Genomic DNA, 18,825 nt, shown 5'->3' with positions numbered 1-18,825 from the left:
ATAGATATGCTGGATTTCATATCACAAAATCACAAGTCGAACACTTCCCAAGTGTCTAGGACTGTGTGATGTATTTTCGGATGATGCGTGCAGATCCCAGCAGGGTGGCCTTTTGCAGCTGGCAGATCGTAATTTTGTCAGTGTCTATTGTTTCCAAATGCCGGCTGAGATCTTTTGGCACGGCAGCCAATGTGCCCATCACCACCAGGACCACCTGCACTGGTTTCTGCCAGAGTCTTTGCAGTTCAATCTTGAGGTCCTGATAGCGGCTGAGTTTTTCCTGTTGTTATTATTGTTGTTGTTGTTGTTGTTATTATTATTATTATTTCTTGTTACTACCTTTATTTCCATGTTCAACAATCCATGGTATGTACATTTACCGATCCTGCATGCTTCCAAACAAAAACTTTGCTAGGTCTTACTTTTGGGGGAGGCCTTATATTTAGCAATTCAGCAAAACCTCTACCAGGTCTTATTTTCTGGGGATGCCTTATTTTCAGGGAAACAGGGTAGCACCAAAATGTGCAGCATCCCTTTGGTCTTAGAGATACATTGTCAAAATAAAGTATCTCTGCCCACTTCGTGTAGCCTTTGCTCCCCCTTGGGGTGATAGGGTGGAATACAAATAAAGTTTTATTATCATTATTATTATTTGAAACACAACAAGATGAGTCCACAGCAGACACTCTGCTGGTTGTTGTATTGGATCACACGTCGGACACTTCCCAAGTGTCTAGGACTGTGTGATGTATTGGCGAATAATGCATGCAGATCCCAGTCAGGTGGCCTTCTGCAGCTGGCAGGTGGGGATTTTGTCAGCGCCGATTGTGTTTAAGTGCAGGCCAAGGTCTTTAGGCACTTCACCCAGTTTGCCCATCACCACTGGGACCACCTTGACTGGCTTGTGCCAGAGTCTTTGCAATTCAATCTTTAAATCCTCATATTGTGTCAGCTTTTCCAGTTGTTTCTCCTCAATCCTGTTGTCACCTGGGACTGCAACATTGATAATCCATACCTTGTTTTTTAGCACGATCGTGAGGTCAGGAGTATTGTGCTCCAAAACTCTGTCTGTCTGAATTCGGAAGTCCCAGAGTAGCTTGACATGTTCATTCTCTGTAACTTTTTCCAGCTTGGGATCCCACCAGTTCTTTGTTGCAGGCAGATGGTATTTGTGGCACAAGTTCCAATGAATCATCTGAACAACGGTGTTATGCCTCTGCTTGTAGTCTGTCTGTGCGATCTTTCTGCAGCAGCTGAGGATGTGATTTAACTTGGACGTTTACATCTGGACTCACAATCAGTGACTTATACAGTCCTCCATGTGGAACATGAACTCTGGTGGTCATTGGACTCACAAACTCTGAATATAGAGTTTTACTTTCTATGAATGTATGTGTTGGTAACACATGGATTATATTTTGGTTTAGAGACGTGTTTTTTTGAAGCATTTGGTATATTTTGAATCTTTATCATCCTTGGTTGTACATTGAATGTTCTATGACAATAGCATATATAGAAATTACTGTTTTTTAGTTTATAGTATTGGATTACATTTCTACTTATAGTGACCTCTTGCCTGTACAAGTTCCAATGAATCATTTGAGCAACAGTATTATGCCATCATCATCATCATTATCATTATTAGAACAGTGGTGTCCAACTTTTTATCTTGTTGGTGTTTGGGGCTCCAACTACCAGAAGCCCTGCCCAGCTTGTCCTATGGTAAGGAATTCTGGAGCTGAAGTCCAAAACATATGCAGGACAAGAAGTTGGACACCATTGTACTAGAATTTGCTACCTTTCAAGCTATGGGGAAGGAATAGCCAGCACTTGGACTAAGAAGCTTGGGAGACACTGCAAAAAAAGAGTAAGATTTGCTTCAAGCTGTGAAACACTGGATCCGGACTTACCATGTACACAAACTCAAGGCGTTTGGCGGATGGGGGCCGAGGGCTGCAGTCAAGGGGCCTTTCTGGAGAGAGGGGGCTGCTGTAGCGGAAGGTCTGCCCACTGACTCGGCCTTCAGCATATGGCTCTTCGTGCTCCTCTGGAAAGGAGGAAAGTGTAAAATATTATAATCACCACACTGCATACATATCTCAATAAAAGCTTGGAAAAGTTACTTCTTAAAGAATGCAGTTCCCAACTTGACTTGGACTTTCAGGTGGACATAGTGATAGTAAAAATGATAATAGTAATTATTGTTGTTGTTATTGTCATTATGGAGCCCCGGTGGCGAAGTGTGTTAAAGCACTGAGCTGCTGAACTTGCAGGACGAAAGGTGCCAGATTCAAACCCCGGGAGCAGAGTGAGCGCCCGCTGTTAGCTCCAGCTTCTGCCAACCTAGCAGTTCGAAAACATGACAATGTGAGTAGATCAATAGGTACCGCTCTGGCGGGAAGGTAATGGCGCTCCATACAGTCATGCCGGGCACATGACCTTGGAGGTGTCTGTGGACAATGCCAGCTCTTCGACTTAGAAATGGAGATGAGCACCAACCCCCAGAGTCAGACATGACTGGACTTAATGTCAGGGGAAACCTTTACCTTTTTTTTAATTGTCATTATAGCAGGTAAATTTTCTGGTGAGATTGAGGACCTTATCACATCGGGATATAATTTGTTTATATATCAGTATGCACCCCATATTATTTTAGGAGTGGATGCATACTGTATTGTTTCTTGTCTGGAATTTCCATTTTTTTAGTTTTGTTCTTTATTTACTGTCCTGTTTTTTTTAAATACTGGTACCCAGATTTTGTTCATTTTCATGGTTTCTGTTGAAATTGTCCACATGTTTGTGGGTTTCAGTGGCTTCTCTATGTAGGTGGTTGTTAGAGTGGTCCAGCATTTCAGAGCCAGCTGACATCAGCTAATACCGCCCAACAAAGGATTCCTCTGGCAGGAAGCAGCCAGGTCTTGAAGCTGCAAGGCCATTCAATGTTAATCAAGGTGATCAGTTGCAACATTCAAGCAGACAAGAGTTCTTTCTCCCACCCTGGACCTTCTACAGATGTATAAACCTCACTTGCCTAGTTTCCAACAGACCTCACAACCTCTGAGGATGCCTGCCATAGATGTGGGTGAAACGTCAGAAAAGAATGCTTCTGGAACATGGCTGTACAGCTCGGAAAACTCACAGCAATCTGGCTTAAAGTTTGACTAGCATGGTTTTCTGTGATATGATTTACGCATGAAGATCTTGGATGAATGGAGTTAAATGTACATATGTTTTAAACCGTGTATAATGTGTTTTTATTCTGTATTGTTATATGATTTGTATGTGTTGTTTTTAGTGAATTGTTTTGGGCACTGAATTTTGCCAATGTATGTAAGCCGCCTTGAGTCCCCTCGGATGAGAAAGGTGGGGTAAAAATGCTGTAAAAAAATAAAATAAATAAACTTAAAGCAAATGCTGGTTTTAATCATTAATATATCAGAATATGGAACAAATATAAAATGAAATGGCCTTTATGGATTTCACAGTTGCTAGGCATGGTGACAGTTACAAGTACCTATATTTTGAGGTAAGGGTAATGTGTTAAAGTCACCAAGGGAAGAAGACTGGAAAAGATGTCACAGCTTGGGATGACGCAGGATATGGCGATATGGAGCCTTGGAGAGATATTGCGTCCCATTGCAGTGCCTACATTTTGTTGCTGAAGGAAAGGTTTTGGAGCGCAAGTAGAAGAGCTTGCTTTGTGAGTGTGTGTGTGTGAGAGAGAGTGAAGAACACAACCCACAACTCATCCAGAGTCATCTTTTGAGAGCCACACACACCATAAAAGGACTTGAATGGGTGCTGAGTATTGAACCAGGAATCATCGATTTAGAACAGATTGCAAGGGCCTCCTAGTCCAATCTCCTGCGATGCAAGAATACACAGAGAAAAATGTTCCTGAGAAATGGCCTTCCAGTCTCTATTTAAAGACTTCCACAGCAGGAGAGTCTACCACCCTCTGAGGCAATCGATTCCACTGGTAAACAGCTCTCACTGCCGGAGGGTTATTTGTTTTCCTGATTTGAATCCAAGGGTTTCTGTCCGAATCTCAGGAGCAGCAGAAAAACAAGCTTGCTCCCTCTTCTATGTGACACCCCTTCAGATATGTAAAGATGGCTGTTGTATTTCCTCACTGCACCAAAAGCACAGCAGAACAGAACAGATCGTCACTGTGATGTCTCAGAGACCCATGAGTCATGACCCCGCAGCCATTATAGATCAGACTGAAGAGGATATGGGGTTTTTTCCAACTCAGCATGATTCCGTTCCCTTCCAGATGTTCCCTGTTGACAGTTTGGGTCCAAAGCTAATTACAAAAGCCCTTGAAACAGAGCCTGGTTCCCCGGAAAGTGTTTTTGATAGAAAGTCGTTTCTCAAAACACACCACTCTGAGAAGGAGATTTGGAGACGAAGTGCAAGATTAGCGGAGAGAGAGGATCCTAATTAAACCGATTCCCTTGGGAGTTTTCAGGGAGGCTTCCATCTGGCAAAGTTGTTGTCTTCAGTCCGTTTCCCTTGGGAAAATGTGAACTCAGGCACCTGGTTTGGGGAAGATTTTGAAGTCCCATAAAAGTTCTGGGCACAGGCTAGCCATCGCGGTGTCAACGTGTCAGTTGGAAAGTTAACATCGATTCTTGTTCCTGCGTTCCTCAGCGGCCTGACGGAGCGCTACTCTTGAGTAGACTGGGCGTTGCGGCTCGTCTCCCTGTCAAGACTGGACTGCACTTCAGTTCCACCACGACCAACTTTGCCTTACCTTGCTTCCTTGCCTTGCCTTGTTTTTCCCTGCCTTGGACATTGAACCTGAAACTCTCTTGAAAGACCTTGCTTTATTCCCCACTCAAACTGCTTGGAAGTTTGAGTGTGTTTCGGTTATTGGATTGAAAAACTTGATCTCTAATACTGGAAATTTAACTTTATATTACTGGATTATATTTGACCTTTCCTAAAAGGACTATTGCTGGACTATATACTCTGCTTATTTTTGTTTGATTCTTTTATTGCTTTAATAAAGATATTAGATTGTTTATTGGCCTCCGTGTTGGTTTCCAGTGCTCACGCAGCTTAGAGGCGTCACAGTCACTTTCAACCCCTTTTCATAGGCAGTAATAAGGGGAAAGGTAAGAAAAAAAATAAGCAATAGATGCTAAAACATTACATCTGCTCCAAATCCCTGGTGGTCCCCAAAACTGACCACTGGAAAGCAATAATCAAAGGCACTTCTCTCAACCAGGATGCATTTATCCTTCAGTTACTAAGGGGAAACTCTTTCATCTTGTCCCAAAGGTTCCTGCAAATACCTTGGAGCATGCTCTGGAGGTTGAGCTCCGCTTCGTGGTGCAGCTCTTCCATGCCAACAGGCCGGGCCAAGAAGATATTGATCGGTTGATGCCATAGGAGCTTCGGTGGGGTGGGCTTCTTCACATCTGGATCTAAGTTAGAAGTGGCTGAAAAGACAAGGACGGGGAAACAGAAAGGGAGAGAGGTTGAGGACTGAAGCACAGATAAATGAGGACAGCCTCCAGCTCTCCAGATGGATCAAATGGCCGAACTAGCTAGAGCAGGGGTTCTCAAACCTTTTCAGCTACAGAGCACTTTTTGAAGCAAACGTTTCTTGTGGAGCCCTAAGAAATATATATTTCATTATATATTTGTTTGGTTGCATACAGCAAGTCTGATAATGAGACATGTCGCATTATCACAGGATGTCTATGCCCAACACCGCTGGAGAAATTACTGTATGTATTTGAGTATAAGCCTAGTTTTTCAGCCCTCTTTTTAAGACTGAAAAAGCCCCCCTCGGCTTATACTCGGGTGAGGATCCTGGTTGGCTTATATTTGGGTCAGCTTGTATGCGAGAATATATGGTACATTTATTATTTTTCTCTATTATTATTGGTATTATTACATTTATTATTTTTCTCTATTATTGTTGCTATATTACATTAATTTTACTCTATTTTTATTATTATTAATACATTTATTATTTCACTCTGATCTTATTACTGTATTATTATTGCATTTATTATTTTCCTGTATTTATTATTATTATTATTATTATTATTATTATTATTATTATTATTATTATTATTACAGTAGAGTCTCACTTATCCAAGACTCGCTTATCCATCGTTCTGGATTATCCAACACATTTTTGTAGTCAATGTTTTCAATACATCGTGATATTTTGGTGCTAAATTCGTAAATACAGTAATTACTACATAGCATTACTGCGTATTGGACTACTTTTTCTGTCAAATTTGTTGTATAACATGATGTTTTGGTGCTTAATTTGTAAAATCATAACCTAATTTGATGTTTAATAGGCTTTTCCTTAATCCCTCCTTATTATCCAACATATTCGCTTATCTAACATTCTGCTGGCTCGTTTATGTTGGATAAGTGAGACTCTACTGTATATGCTGGATTTAATATCACAAAATCACAAATTATTATTATTATTATTATTATTATTATTATTATTCTAAACTTAAGTGTAATGGCTGAAAATACAGTGTTCTCTGACTTCTTACAATTGTGAGGGATTGGTGTTTCAACAGGTTGAAAGAACGAACACAACCCTCAGGTTAACACCAGAATTCAACGGATGCCTTGTCACACTGTCAATCTAAACTTTTGCCCTCTCCTTCAACCTGTCTCTCCTTGTCCTACAGATTGTTCACTATTCTCCATGAATCAAAGATTCCTTCTATCTAGCTGGTCGGTTTCTTTCATCGCCAAGAGCCTTGAATAGCCATGCAAACAGCAGAACGACTGGGGCATAATGGCACTCCCGTCATGACAGTGGGCGACAGCTTTTAGAACATTTCTCCAAAGGGAAAAAAGAAGGAGGATGTTCTATTTAGGGGTGTGACAGACAAGCCCAACACTCACCCACTAATCCCAGTATGGAATGCAAACCCATCCCTCTATATAATGCGTGGAAGGCAATGTGAAGCATGGAAGCACAGCACCAAGGAGTGCCAAAGCATAGGGCCACTCAACCTGGATCGGGAGACTCTTCCTTCTGTCTACATGAGCAATCCTTCTCCGGAAGCTGACTGAATGCCCAACAGCTCTGCAGGCATGTCCTGTCTGTATATTCCTCCCATTGCCAGCAGAAGGCATCATTCAATGTCCGAAAATGAACTTGATTTACATGTTGGCATCATTTGGTAATGCGCTGCTTCCAAAGCAAACTCTTGGGTCCAGGAGGTCATGAGCAGAGAAAGAAAAGCACATCTGCAAACATTCATTGGTACCCATGCCTTTTGTCACTTTCTACTGCTGTCACTGACCGAAAGGTTGGCGGTTTGAATCTGGGGAGCGGAGTGAGCTCCCGCTGTTAGCCCCAGCTTCTGCCAACCTAGCAGTTCGAAAACATGCAAATGTGAGTAGATCAATAGGTATCGATCCAGCGGGAAGGTAACAGCGCTCCATGCATTTATTTACAGTATTTATATTCCGCCCCTTCTCACCCCGAAGGGGACTCAGGGCGGATCACAATGTGCACATATTATTTATTTACAGTATTTATATTCCGCCCTTCTCACCCCGAAGGGGACTCAGGGCGGATCACATTACACATATAGGCAAACATTCAATGCCTTTTAACATACAACAAAGACAAGACAAACATAGCTCCGATCAGGCCTCGAACTTATGACCTCCTGGTCAGTGATTCATTGCAGTTAATTGCAACTGGTTTGCTCTCCCGTCTGCGCCACAGCCCCGGGCCATTATTATGGCAAACATTCAATGCCATATAAACATAGAGACAGAGACAGACACGCAGAGGCCCGGGCTGTGGCGCAGGCTGGAGAGCAAGCCAGCTGCAACCAGCTGCAATGAATCACTCTGACCAGGAGGTCATGAGTTCGAGGCCCGCTCGGAGCCTATGTTTGTCTTGTCTCTGTTCTATTACATACAATGGCAAAATTAAGGTTTGATTTTTGGAGATTTGGGGAGTACATTTCCCCAACCAGATTTCCTTCCAGGGCCCTTCCACACAGCCATATAATCCAGAATATCAAGGCAGATAATCAACTTGATCTGCATTATCCGAGTCCACACTGCCATATAATCTAGTTCAGCTGTGTGGAAGAGGCCCCAGACACTTTTCTCCTGGAACTGGTGGGAGATAAAGTACAAGGAAGTAAAGACTGAAAGGCACCAGATTGGTGAAAACTGTTTCGAGAGACACATACGCAGTACGAAAGCCGTCATCTCATTTTTTATGCTGGTTTTACATCCTGCGTCCTGGGGATTATTTGCAAATGTTAGCTGATTCTGACTTGTTTTTGCAAGATGTGTTTGATAGTTCCTTAGAAAAGAAGGTTATCGCTGGTAAGAATAGCTGAACGCAGCATCTGCTTCACAGGGGGAAGAAGTAAGTGGGAGAATACTTCTAACGCAGCATTTGCCATCTGCATTTTTTGAACAAAACCTTGCTCTGCTTTTATTTTGAGGGAAATCATAATCCTGCTGCTATTCTGCTTTGGTCGAACCTCACCTGAGAGAACATTGTGTCCAGTTCTGAGCAAAGCAATTCGAGAAGGATATTGACAAGCTGGAATGTGTCCAGAGAAGGGTGACCAAAACGGTCAAAGGTTTGGAAGCCAAACCCAGTGCGGAATGACTGGGGAAGCTAGGAACGTTTAGCTTGGAGGACAGAAGACTGAAGAGAGACATGAGAACCATGTTTCAATATTGGAAAGGATCATGCATGAAGACTAGGATACAACAAACTGCAGGGAAAAAAAGATTCCACACAAACATTAGGAAACTCTGAAGGTCAAAGCTGTTCAGCAGTCAAATATTCTGCCTTGGGACTGTGATAGTGACTCCTAGTTTGGAAGGTTTGAAGCACTGGCTGCCGATATGCTACCGAGCCCAATTCAAAGTGCTGGTTTTGACCTACAAAGCCCTAAATGGTTCTGGCCCATCTTACCTGTCCGAATGTATCTCCCCCTATGAGCCTTCTAGAAGTCTTAGATCATCGGGGGAGGCCCTGCTCTCGGTCCACCAGCCTCGCAGGTAAGGCTGGTGGGAACGAGGGACAGGGCCTTCTCGGTGGTGGCTCCTCGGCTGTGGAACACCCTCCCCAGCAACATACGGCAGATACCAACTCTCCTAGGCTTCAGGAAAGCCTTAAAGACATGGCTGTGCACACAAGCTTTTAATGAATAAGAACATGGACTTTACATGACCTGTACGAAGACTTGAGGATTCTGGATGAATGGATTTTAATCTTGGACATTCTTAAAATTTTATATAATGTGATTTTATTTTGTAATGGTACCTGTTTTATATGAACTTTTGTTTTGTAGATTGTTTTATATGAATTGTTGTTTTTACATTGTTTTTAGGCATTGAATTTTTGCCTATTTACTGTAAGCCGCTTTGAGTCTCCTCGGAGAGAAAGGCAGGGTAAAAGTGATGTAAATAAATAAATAAATAAATAAATAATAAAGGCTGGGTGGACATCTGTCGGCAGTGCTTTGATTCCTGCATGACAGGATGAGGTTGGACTAGATGGCCCTTGGGGTCTTTTCCATGATTCTATGAGGGCAACTGGATGTTGGGAACTGTAACTTTTTCCGAAGTCTGGCACGTTTGCATCCGATTTGGATGCTGCTCACTTAAAGCAAGTACAGTAGAGTCTCACTTATCCAACATAAATGGGCTGGCAGAATGTTGGATAAGTGAATATGTTGGATAATAAGGAGAGATTAAGAAAAAGCCTATTAAACATCAAATTAGGTGATGATTTTACAAATTAAGCACCAAGACATCATGTTATACAACAAATTTGACAGAAAAAGTCGTTCATTACACATTAATGCTATGTAGTAATTACTGTATTTACGAATTTAGCACCAAAATATCATGATATATTGAAAACATTGACTACAAAAATACGTTGGATAATCCAGAACGTTGGATAAGTGAGACTGCACTGTATTAAACTAGGAATGCTTTGCATGCAGATCCTGCAAATCGTCACTGAGCTACAGGGACCATCACAGAAAAGTTTGAAGAAGAAAGTATCTCGGTCTCCTTTGTTTTTACATTCCCTCGCTCAGGCGGTTTCTGCAGCAAAGGGACCCAAAAGAAAGCTTCAGCGAAAAACGGCTCCGATGGCAAAAGAGGATTTCCGGTTGCAAACCGTTTCCTGCCTGTTTCTCGTGAAGATATGGCCCAGGAACAAGGCGGGGAGAAATGGCTGACTCCGCAACTGTGGAAGATTTCTCCCTGCTGAGCTCAGGAACATGCCCAGCCAAATTCATGACTTTGGGAGACTTATTCCAATGGGACACGGATAGGATTGGGGCTGACATGGAGCAATATCCACCAGCATCCCAGCATCTGGGCTTTTTTTGCAGGAACCAAACAGGCAGAGTGAACTTCACATTGCCTTAGAACATCCTGCAAGATTGCACCACATTAGAGACTAGAGGGACAAGAAAATGGTCAACACACACAATTCCCAAGCCCATGCTTGTAGTAAAGGGTAAATGTTTCCCCTGATGTTAAGTCCAGTCGTGTCCGACTCTGCGGGTTGGTGCTCATCTCCATTTCTAAGCCGAAGAGCCTGCGTTGTCCGTAGACACCTCCAAGGTCATGTGGCCATGGGCATGACTGCATGGAGCGCCGTTACCTTCCCACTAGAGCGGTACCTATTGATCTACTCAAATTTGCATGTTTCCGAACTGCTACTTTGGCAGAACCTGGAGCTAACAGCGGGTGCTCACTCTGCTCCCCGGATTTGAACCTGGGATCTTTTGGTCTGCAAGTTCAGCAGCTCAGCACTTTAAAACACTGAGCCTCCGGAGGCACCACCTTAGGCAAACTTATTTTATTAGGTGTTCAATATAATTATTATTATTATTATTATTATTATTATTATTATTATTTTATTATGACACAGCAAACAAGATAAATATGCTGGATTTCGTATCACAAAATCACAAGTCGAAGACTTCCCAAGTGTCTAGGACTGTGTGATGTATTTTCGGATGATGCGTGCAGATCCCAGTAGGGTGGCCTTTTGCAGTTGGCAGATTGTGATTTTGTCAATGTCTATTGTTCCCAAATGCCGGCTGAGATCTTTTGGCACGGCACCCAGTGTGCCGATCACCACCGGGACCACCTGCACTGGTTTCTGCCAGAGTCTTTGAAGTTCAATCTTGAGGTCCTGATAGTGGCTGAGTTTTTCCTGTTGTTTTTCATCAATGCGACTGTCACCTGGGATGGCAACACCAATGATCCAATGTTGTTATTGTTGTTGCTGTTATTGTTGTTGTTATTATTATTTTATTATGACACAGCAAACAAGATAGATATGCTGGATTTCATATCACAAAATCACAAGTCGAACACTTCCCAAGTGTCTAGGACTGTGTGATGTATTTTCGGATGATGCACGCAGATCCCAGTAGGCTGGCCTTTTGCAGCTGGCAGATCGTAATTTTGTCAATGTCTATTGTTTCCAAATGCTGGCTGAGATCTTTTGGCATGGCACCCGTTGTTGTTGTTGTTGTTGTTGTTGTTATTATTATTATTATTATTTTGTTTCTTACCCATCTTTCCTTATGGCTCGAGGCAGGTTACAACATTACTAAAAACACTAAAATATACCTAATAAGGAGGCTGTAGTTGTATTGAACTGTTCTCTGGGTTTAATCAAGGACTTGCTGGGGTGAACATACTCAGGCTTAATCTGGACAAGATTTTAAAAATACTGCTGGTCAAGAGAAAACCAACCTGGAATTGGAATTATTGCCTATTTTAGAATCATAGAATCATAGAATAGTAGAGTTGGAAGAGACCACATGGGCCATCTAGTCCAACCCCCTGCTAAGAAGCAGGAAATCGCATTCAAAGCACCCCCGACAGATGGCCATCCAGCCTCTGCTTAAAAGCCTCCAAGGAAGGAGCCTCCACCACGGCCCCGGGGAGAGAGTTCCACTGTCGAACAGCTCTCACAGTGAGGAAGTTCTTCCTGATGTTCAGGTGGAATCTCCTTTCCTGTAGTTTGAAGCCCTTGTTCCGTGTCCTAGTCTGCAGGGCAGCAGAAAACAAGCTTGCTCCCTCCTCCCTATGACTTCCCCTCACATATTTGTACATGGCTATCATGTCTCCTCTCAGCCTTCTCTTCTGCAGGCTAAACATGCCCAGCTCTTTAAGCCGCTCCTCATAGGGCTTGTTCTCCAGACCCTTAATCATTTTAGTCGCCCTCCTCTGGACGCTTTCCAGCTTGTCAACATCTCCCTTCATCTGCGGTGCCCAAAATTGGACACAGTATTCCGGGTGTGGTCTGACCAAGGCAGAATAGAGGGGAGCATAACTTCCCTGGATCTAGACGCTATTCCCCTATTGATGAGGCCAGAATCCCATTGGCTTTTTTAGCAGCCGCATCACATTGTTGGCTCATGTTTAACTTGTTGTCCACGAGGACTCCAAGGTCTTTTTCGCACACACTGCTGTCAAGCCAGGCGTCCCCCATTCTGTATCTTTGATTTCCATTTTTTCTGCCGAAGTGAAGTATCTTGCATTTGTCCCTGTTGAACTTCATTTTGTTGCTCCCCTTCTGAAAGACCAAATTTGTAGTCTGGGATGCTCTTGGAACCAGAACTGCTCCTGGAAAGCCAGGTTGGTCAGAAGAGCCGGGGCCGGGCTGTGGCGCAGCTGGCTAGTAACCAGCTGCTATAAATCACTACTTACCAAGAGGTCATGAGTTCAAAGCCCGGGTCGGGTTAAGCCTCCGACCATTAATAGCACCTTTCAAGTAGGGAAATTAGGCTACGCTTTATGCGGGAGGCTAATTTACAACACCATAAAACTGCCAGCAAAACACCAGGAAAGGAATGAGGAAGTACAGCCACTACTGGACGGTGAAGCAATAGCTCCCCCTGTGGCCAGAATCGTGAAGCTGGAAAAATGTTAAAAATGCCTCTGAGTCTGTCTAATGTATGTTGTTTGTCTGTTGGCATTGAATGTTTGCCATATATGTGTTCATTGCAATCCGCCCTGAGTCCCCTTCGGGGTGAGAAAGAAGGGCGGAATATAAATACTGTAAATAAATAAATAAATAAATAAAGAGCCTTTTTGGCTGTATCGCCAGCTTTCTTGGGGAAGGCAGAGCTCATGCTTTACTTCCCTCCTGATTAGACTACTGTAATGTGCTTAACATGGGGCGGCCCTTGAAAGGAGCATTTTTATGTGTTTGGAAATATTTTATCTCGGTATTGTTTTAATTGATTATTAATTTCAGGATTCCTTTGTGAGTTGGGACACAAATAAACAGAATGTTAGATTATGCCTTCCCTCCAATGAGTTCAACGCCCGTTACTCTGCTCTGTTCTGCTTCATTTTCAAACGGTCAGGCTGGCTAACCAGCCCAAGCAAAAAACCAGATCCATAGCAAAAAACCAGACTGAGAAGGATTCACCTCCAAACAACAGGAGCAGGTTGCAGAAGACATCCGTGTCCCTGGTCATTAAACAATCCCAAGGTTTTGGAGACCCTGCAAATACTGACTTCATGCTCTGCTGGTCATGAAGCAATGCCCATTCGCTTGGCACGCAGATGTCAAAAGCATCATGGCATTTCAAGTACCAAGCATCCCAACAATAGGGACTGTTCTGAAATGATTCTATGTCCCCCCTCTTGTCTTGGATCCCCTTTGTCCCCCCATTGCATTCCCACACAGAAAGGCTACCGGGACGGTGAGGCTTCCACGAACTTGCAGCCCAGAAGGAAATGTTCTTATGCCTCCTGCGCCCACTTGCTGTTTGAATTCAGGTTGCCACAGCAACCCGACATAATGGGAGGCTTTATCTCCCCCCTCTTTAAATAATTTGACTCGTTGCCATGCCAACAGAGGGAGGGATGCAGGAGCAGAGACTGGATGCTCCGTGTCCCCACACGCCGCCCAGGTCCAAAACTGAAGCTAAGCATCTCACTCTGCACAACCCATGGCACCAATGGATTCACCTGTGCGGTTGGAAGCCAGTGCCTTTCAAAACATTTGTGCGTCCAGACCCCTAAATTTTGTTAATGTGGGATGTTATAAGACATTCAGTATGAAAAACCATGAGATGTAATGAATGTACAATAAGTTGATTCATATGTGTTTAGGTGAAGACAAAATTACATTTAAAGAGGAGGAATTGTTAATGTAGGATTTGTGTATTGGTAGTGTTTAAATGAAATTTGTGTCTTGCCAGTATTGCATACTGATTGCATCATCCAGAGTGTGCTATGGTCTAGAAAGAGTTAATTGCTAAGAAGCTGTAATGACCTTGATGTGTGGCTGGAACTGGGGAGTGTCCAGACACAAGTGTGTGTGCATTGCCGATTGCATCAGATCAGTTCTGTTCTGTCTGCCTAGAGTGAGAGTCCTGTGTCTATTGTCTGCAAGTCTGTTTGTCTTGATTATTACTGAAGTTAGTAAAACTTTGTATATAGTTTTACCAACGTCTCTGGGTGTCTCTTCGTTCTGCGTTCCACTGATTCCATCCAACTACTGCTGCGCTGCGTAAATTACTCTGACAAATTTTGCCTGAAATAGCACATCTTCACCTGTGCTTTGGTAAGCAAACCATATACAAAAACTCTGCGAAACTAAAAAACCCATCATCTTCAGCCAACATTGCTGTCAGTAGATGATCGGTGTTGCAGTCCAGCATGTCCTGATGGCTCCAACTTGGAAGAAGCTATTGCACATTAAACATAAAATATCCATGTCCATCCTTGTCAAAAGATGTTGCTGTGAATGTCAGCGTCCCTCAAAGGCATATGGTATATTTAGAGATGAAACAGGCATTCGAAATAAGGCAACGTTCCTCAAAGAACAGCTTGTGTAATAATGCCAGAGGCATTAGGGAGCATAGCCGTAGAGCACTCAAATTGCCTCTTCCTGGAGTTATTTGTGGCACTGGTTCCGAAAATTGTATTAGATGGACTGCATCAGCTCTAGTTTTTTGATATGGCTATCATGGTTTTCTGTGGGCGAGCAGATGGCAACTAGTAGATGACATATGTTCTGTATCTCAAAAAAACTAGAGCTGATAGGGGGAAATTGGGGCTATTTTGGAAACAGCAGGTCAAATATACCCAGGAATGGGGCTAACGTTTAAATCACCAAAATTATGATTACTATATTTATTTATACCCTGTTTTATCTCCCGGTGGCTCAGTGTGTTAAAGCACTGAGCTGCTGAACTTGCAGACCGAAAGGTCCCAAGTTCAAATCCCGGGAGCAGAGTGAGCGCCCGCTGTTAGCTCCAGCTCCTGCCAACCTAGCAGTTTGAAAACATGCCAATGTGAGTAGATCAATATTTATTTATTTTATTTATTTACAGTATTTATATTCCGCCCTTCTCACCCCAAAGGGGACTCAGGGCGGATCACATTACACATATAAGGCAAACATTCAATGCCTTGACATAGAACAAAGACAAAGACAAACACAGCTCCGAGCTGGCCTCGAACTCATGACCTCTTGGTCAGAGTGATTGGTCTCAGCTGGCTGCAGCTGTCAGCTCACCAGCTTGCGCCACTGCTCCGGTGGGAAGGTAACGGCACTCCATGCAGTCATGCCGGCCACATGACCTTGGAGGTGTCTACGGACAACGCCGGCTCTTCGGCTTAGAAATGGAGATGAGCACCAACCCCCAGAGTCGGACACAACTGGACTTAACGTCAGGGGAAACCTTTACCTTTATCTCCCCAAAGGGGACTCAAAGTGACTTGACACAAAAACATAAATATACCATTTAAAAGATACAAAAATGCAAACATTAAAATAGAATTAAACACAAGCAGAATTAAAAAATTCACAGTTAAAATCCATCAAAATGGTTAAAAACCACAGCACCCCCTGACTAGGTCTTAGACACCAAAAAGTGTACTCGCCAGTGTTACAGTGATGCGCAGGGCTATTACTATGTTAGACTTTCTTTGATCGTTCTGGTTGGGACAGTCTAAAAGCTGCAGTCTAAAATGTGAGGAATGAGAGATAAGACTAGCTTTCTTTCCACTGGAATTGTTGTGAGTGTTTTCGGCTGTATGGCCATGTTCCAGGAGCATCCTGACGTTTCACCTGTATCTGTGGAAAGCATCTTCAGAGGTCTGTTATAAATGAGGCAAGTGGGGTGTATATATATATATATCTGTGTCGTGTCCAGGGTGGGAGAAAGAACCCTTCTCTGTTTGAAGCATATGTGAAAGTTGCAATTAGCAAGCTTGATTACCATTGAGTAGCCTTACAGCTGCAAAGTCAATCAGTGAGGGTATTTGCATAGAGGTGGCCTGGATGTTGTGGCCTGGAGGCTTCCTTTGTTTGGGAGGTGTTAACTAGCAAGGCTACCCAATGCCAGTCAAGCTTGCCAATTGCAACATTCACACTTGCTTCAAACAGACACGGGTTCTTTCTCCCACCCAAGACATTCCACAGATAAAAAACTGAAGACCTGACTATGTACGCAGGCATTTGAAGAATAAGCATGTGTTGGCTTCGACACGGTCTGAATTCCAGCTCTTGTATAAGGTCTTGTAGATGAATGGCATAAGCACTTTGCATTGTTTTAAACTTTGTATATTGTATTTTATGACTGTTTTAACTGTTTTAATGTTTTAGTTCATTGTATATCAGTGTAACGGCATCAATTGGCCCTTGTAAGCCGCCCTGAGTCCCCTTGGGTGAGAAGGGTGGGGTATAAATAATTGAAATAAATAAATAAATTATATATATATACACACACACACACACACCCTGTTTCCCTGAAAATAAGACATCCCCAGAAAATAAGACCTAGTAGAGGGTTTGCTGAACTGCTAAATATAAGGCCTCCCTCAAAAGTAAGACCTAGTAAAGTTTTTGTTTGGAAGCATGCAGGATCGGTAAATGTACATACTATAGATTGTTGTACATGTAAATAAAGGTAGTAACAAGAAATAATAATAATAATAATAATAATAATAATAATAATAATATAATAACTTTATTCTTGTATCCCACCTCCATCTCCCAGAAGGGACTCAGGGCAGCTTACACAGGGACAAGCCCAACAACAACATAAATTTACATACAAACGGAAATTTAAAACAGTAATTTTAAAACAGTATAGCAATAAAATATAATATAGAAATTCTTGAAAGGATTCACAGTTTGGTTATGCTATTTTGTGATGACAACTACCTTACAGTAGATAATAAATTTTCATTTTTAAAAATTCAACCATAAATGTGAATTCGTCTTTTTGGAAAAATAAGACATCCCCTGAAAATAAGACCTAGCGCATCTTTGGGAGCAAAAATTAATATAAGACACTGTCTTATTTTCGGGGAAACAGGGTACACTCCACTTGCCTCATTTCCAACAAACTTCTGAGGATGCCTGCCACAGATGCAGGTGAAACGTCAACAGAAAATGCTTCTGGAACATCACCACACTGCCCGAAAAACTCACAACAACCCCATGATTCCGGCCATGAAAGCCTTCGACAACACACTGAACATTTCTTCCCATTGTCATAGAATCATAGAATCATAGAATAGTAGAGTTGGAAGAGACCACATGGGCCATCTAGTCCAACCCCCTGCTAAGAAGCAGGAAATCGCATTCAAAGCACCCCCGACAGATGGCCATCCAGCCTCTGCTTAAAAGCCTCCAAGGAAGGAGCCTCCACCACGGCCCTGGGGAGAGAGTTCCACTGTCGAACAGCCCTTCTCACAGTGAGGAAGTTCTTCCTGATGTTCAGGTGGAATCTCCTTCCTTTCCTGTAGTTTGAAGCCATTGTTCCGTGTCCTAGTCTGCAGGGCAGCAGAAAACAAGCTTGCTCCCTCTTCCCTATGACTTCCCTTCACGTATTTGTACATGGCTATCATGTCTCCTCTCAGCCTTCTCTTCTGCAGGCTAAACATGCCCAGCTCTTTAAGCCGCTCCTCATAGGGCTTGTTCTCCAGACCCTTAATCATTTTAGTCGCCCTCCTCTGGACGCTTTCCAGCTTGTCAACATCTCCCTTCAACTGCGGTGCCCAAAATTGGACACAATATTCCAGGTGTGGTCTGACCAAGGCAGAATAGAGAGGAGCATAACTTCCCTGGATCTAGACGCTATTCCCCTATTGATGCAGGACAGAATCCCATTGGCTTTTTTAGCTGCCGCATCACATTGTTGGCTCATGTTTAACTTGTTGTCCACGAGGACTCCAAGGTCTTTTTCGCACACACTGCTGTCAAGCCAGGCGTCCCCCATTCTGTATCTTTGATTTCCATTTTTTCTGCCGAAGTGAAGTATCTTGCATTTGTCCCTGTTGAACTTCATTTTGTTAGTTTTGGCCCATATCTCTAGTCTGTCAAGATCGTTTTGAATTCTGCTCCTGTCTTCTGGAGTGTTAGCTATCCCTCCCAGTTTGGTGTCGTCTGCAAACTTGATGATCGTGCCTTCTAACCCTTCGTCTAAGTCGTTAATAAAGATGTTGAACAGAACCGGGCCCAGGACGGAGCCCTGCGGCACTCCACTTGTCACTTGTCCTCCTTTATAGGCGCCACTGTAAACTTTGGATAGAGCGCCAGTGTGGTATAGTAGTTTGAGCATTAACTTTAGAGGCCAGGGTTCGAATCCCTCCTCCAGCATGGAAACCGACTGAGTCACACGCTCTCAGCTCCAGAAAACGATAGGGTCAACATGAGTCGGAAACAACTTGAAGGCACACAACTTTGCAGAAGATGAACTCTGTCTTGGCAAACAACTATACAAAGCCTGTCAACTCGAGATGGATATTCTTGTCGCTGCAACAAGAAGGGAACATTGC

The 18,825-nt window shown here is 43.1% G+C and overlaps 1 protein-coding gene across 4 annotated transcripts in view; it reads right to left on the bottom strand.

Annotated features, from left to right (window-relative positions):
* Window positions 1-18,825, bottom strand: part of nhsl2 (NHS like 2) — a 119,817-nt gene that overhangs the window by 23,945 nt on the left and 77,047 nt on the right. For all 4 annotated transcript variants that reach the window (XM_062963943.1, XM_062963945.1, XM_062963944.1 and 1 more), the window contains exons 2-3: window positions 5,301-5,447; window positions 1,911-2,047 (exon numbers count right to left, since the gene is read on the bottom strand). In XM_062963943.1, the coding sequence (XP_062820013.1) occupies window positions 1,911-2,047; window positions 5,301-5,447 (284 nt within the window). The remainder of the gene's footprint in view (window positions 1-1,910; window positions 2,048-5,300; window positions 5,448-18,825) is intronic.

Source organism: Anolis carolinensis, unplaced genomic scaffold, assembly GCF_035594765.1.
Source record: "Anolis carolinensis isolate JA03-04 unplaced genomic scaffold, rAnoCar3.1.pri scaffold_12, whole genome shotgun sequence".
NCBI classification, from domain to species: Eukaryota; Metazoa; Chordata; class Lepidosauria; order Squamata; family Dactyloidae; genus Anolis; species Anolis carolinensis.
This window is presented reverse-complemented; position numbering and strand designations above follow the sequence as displayed.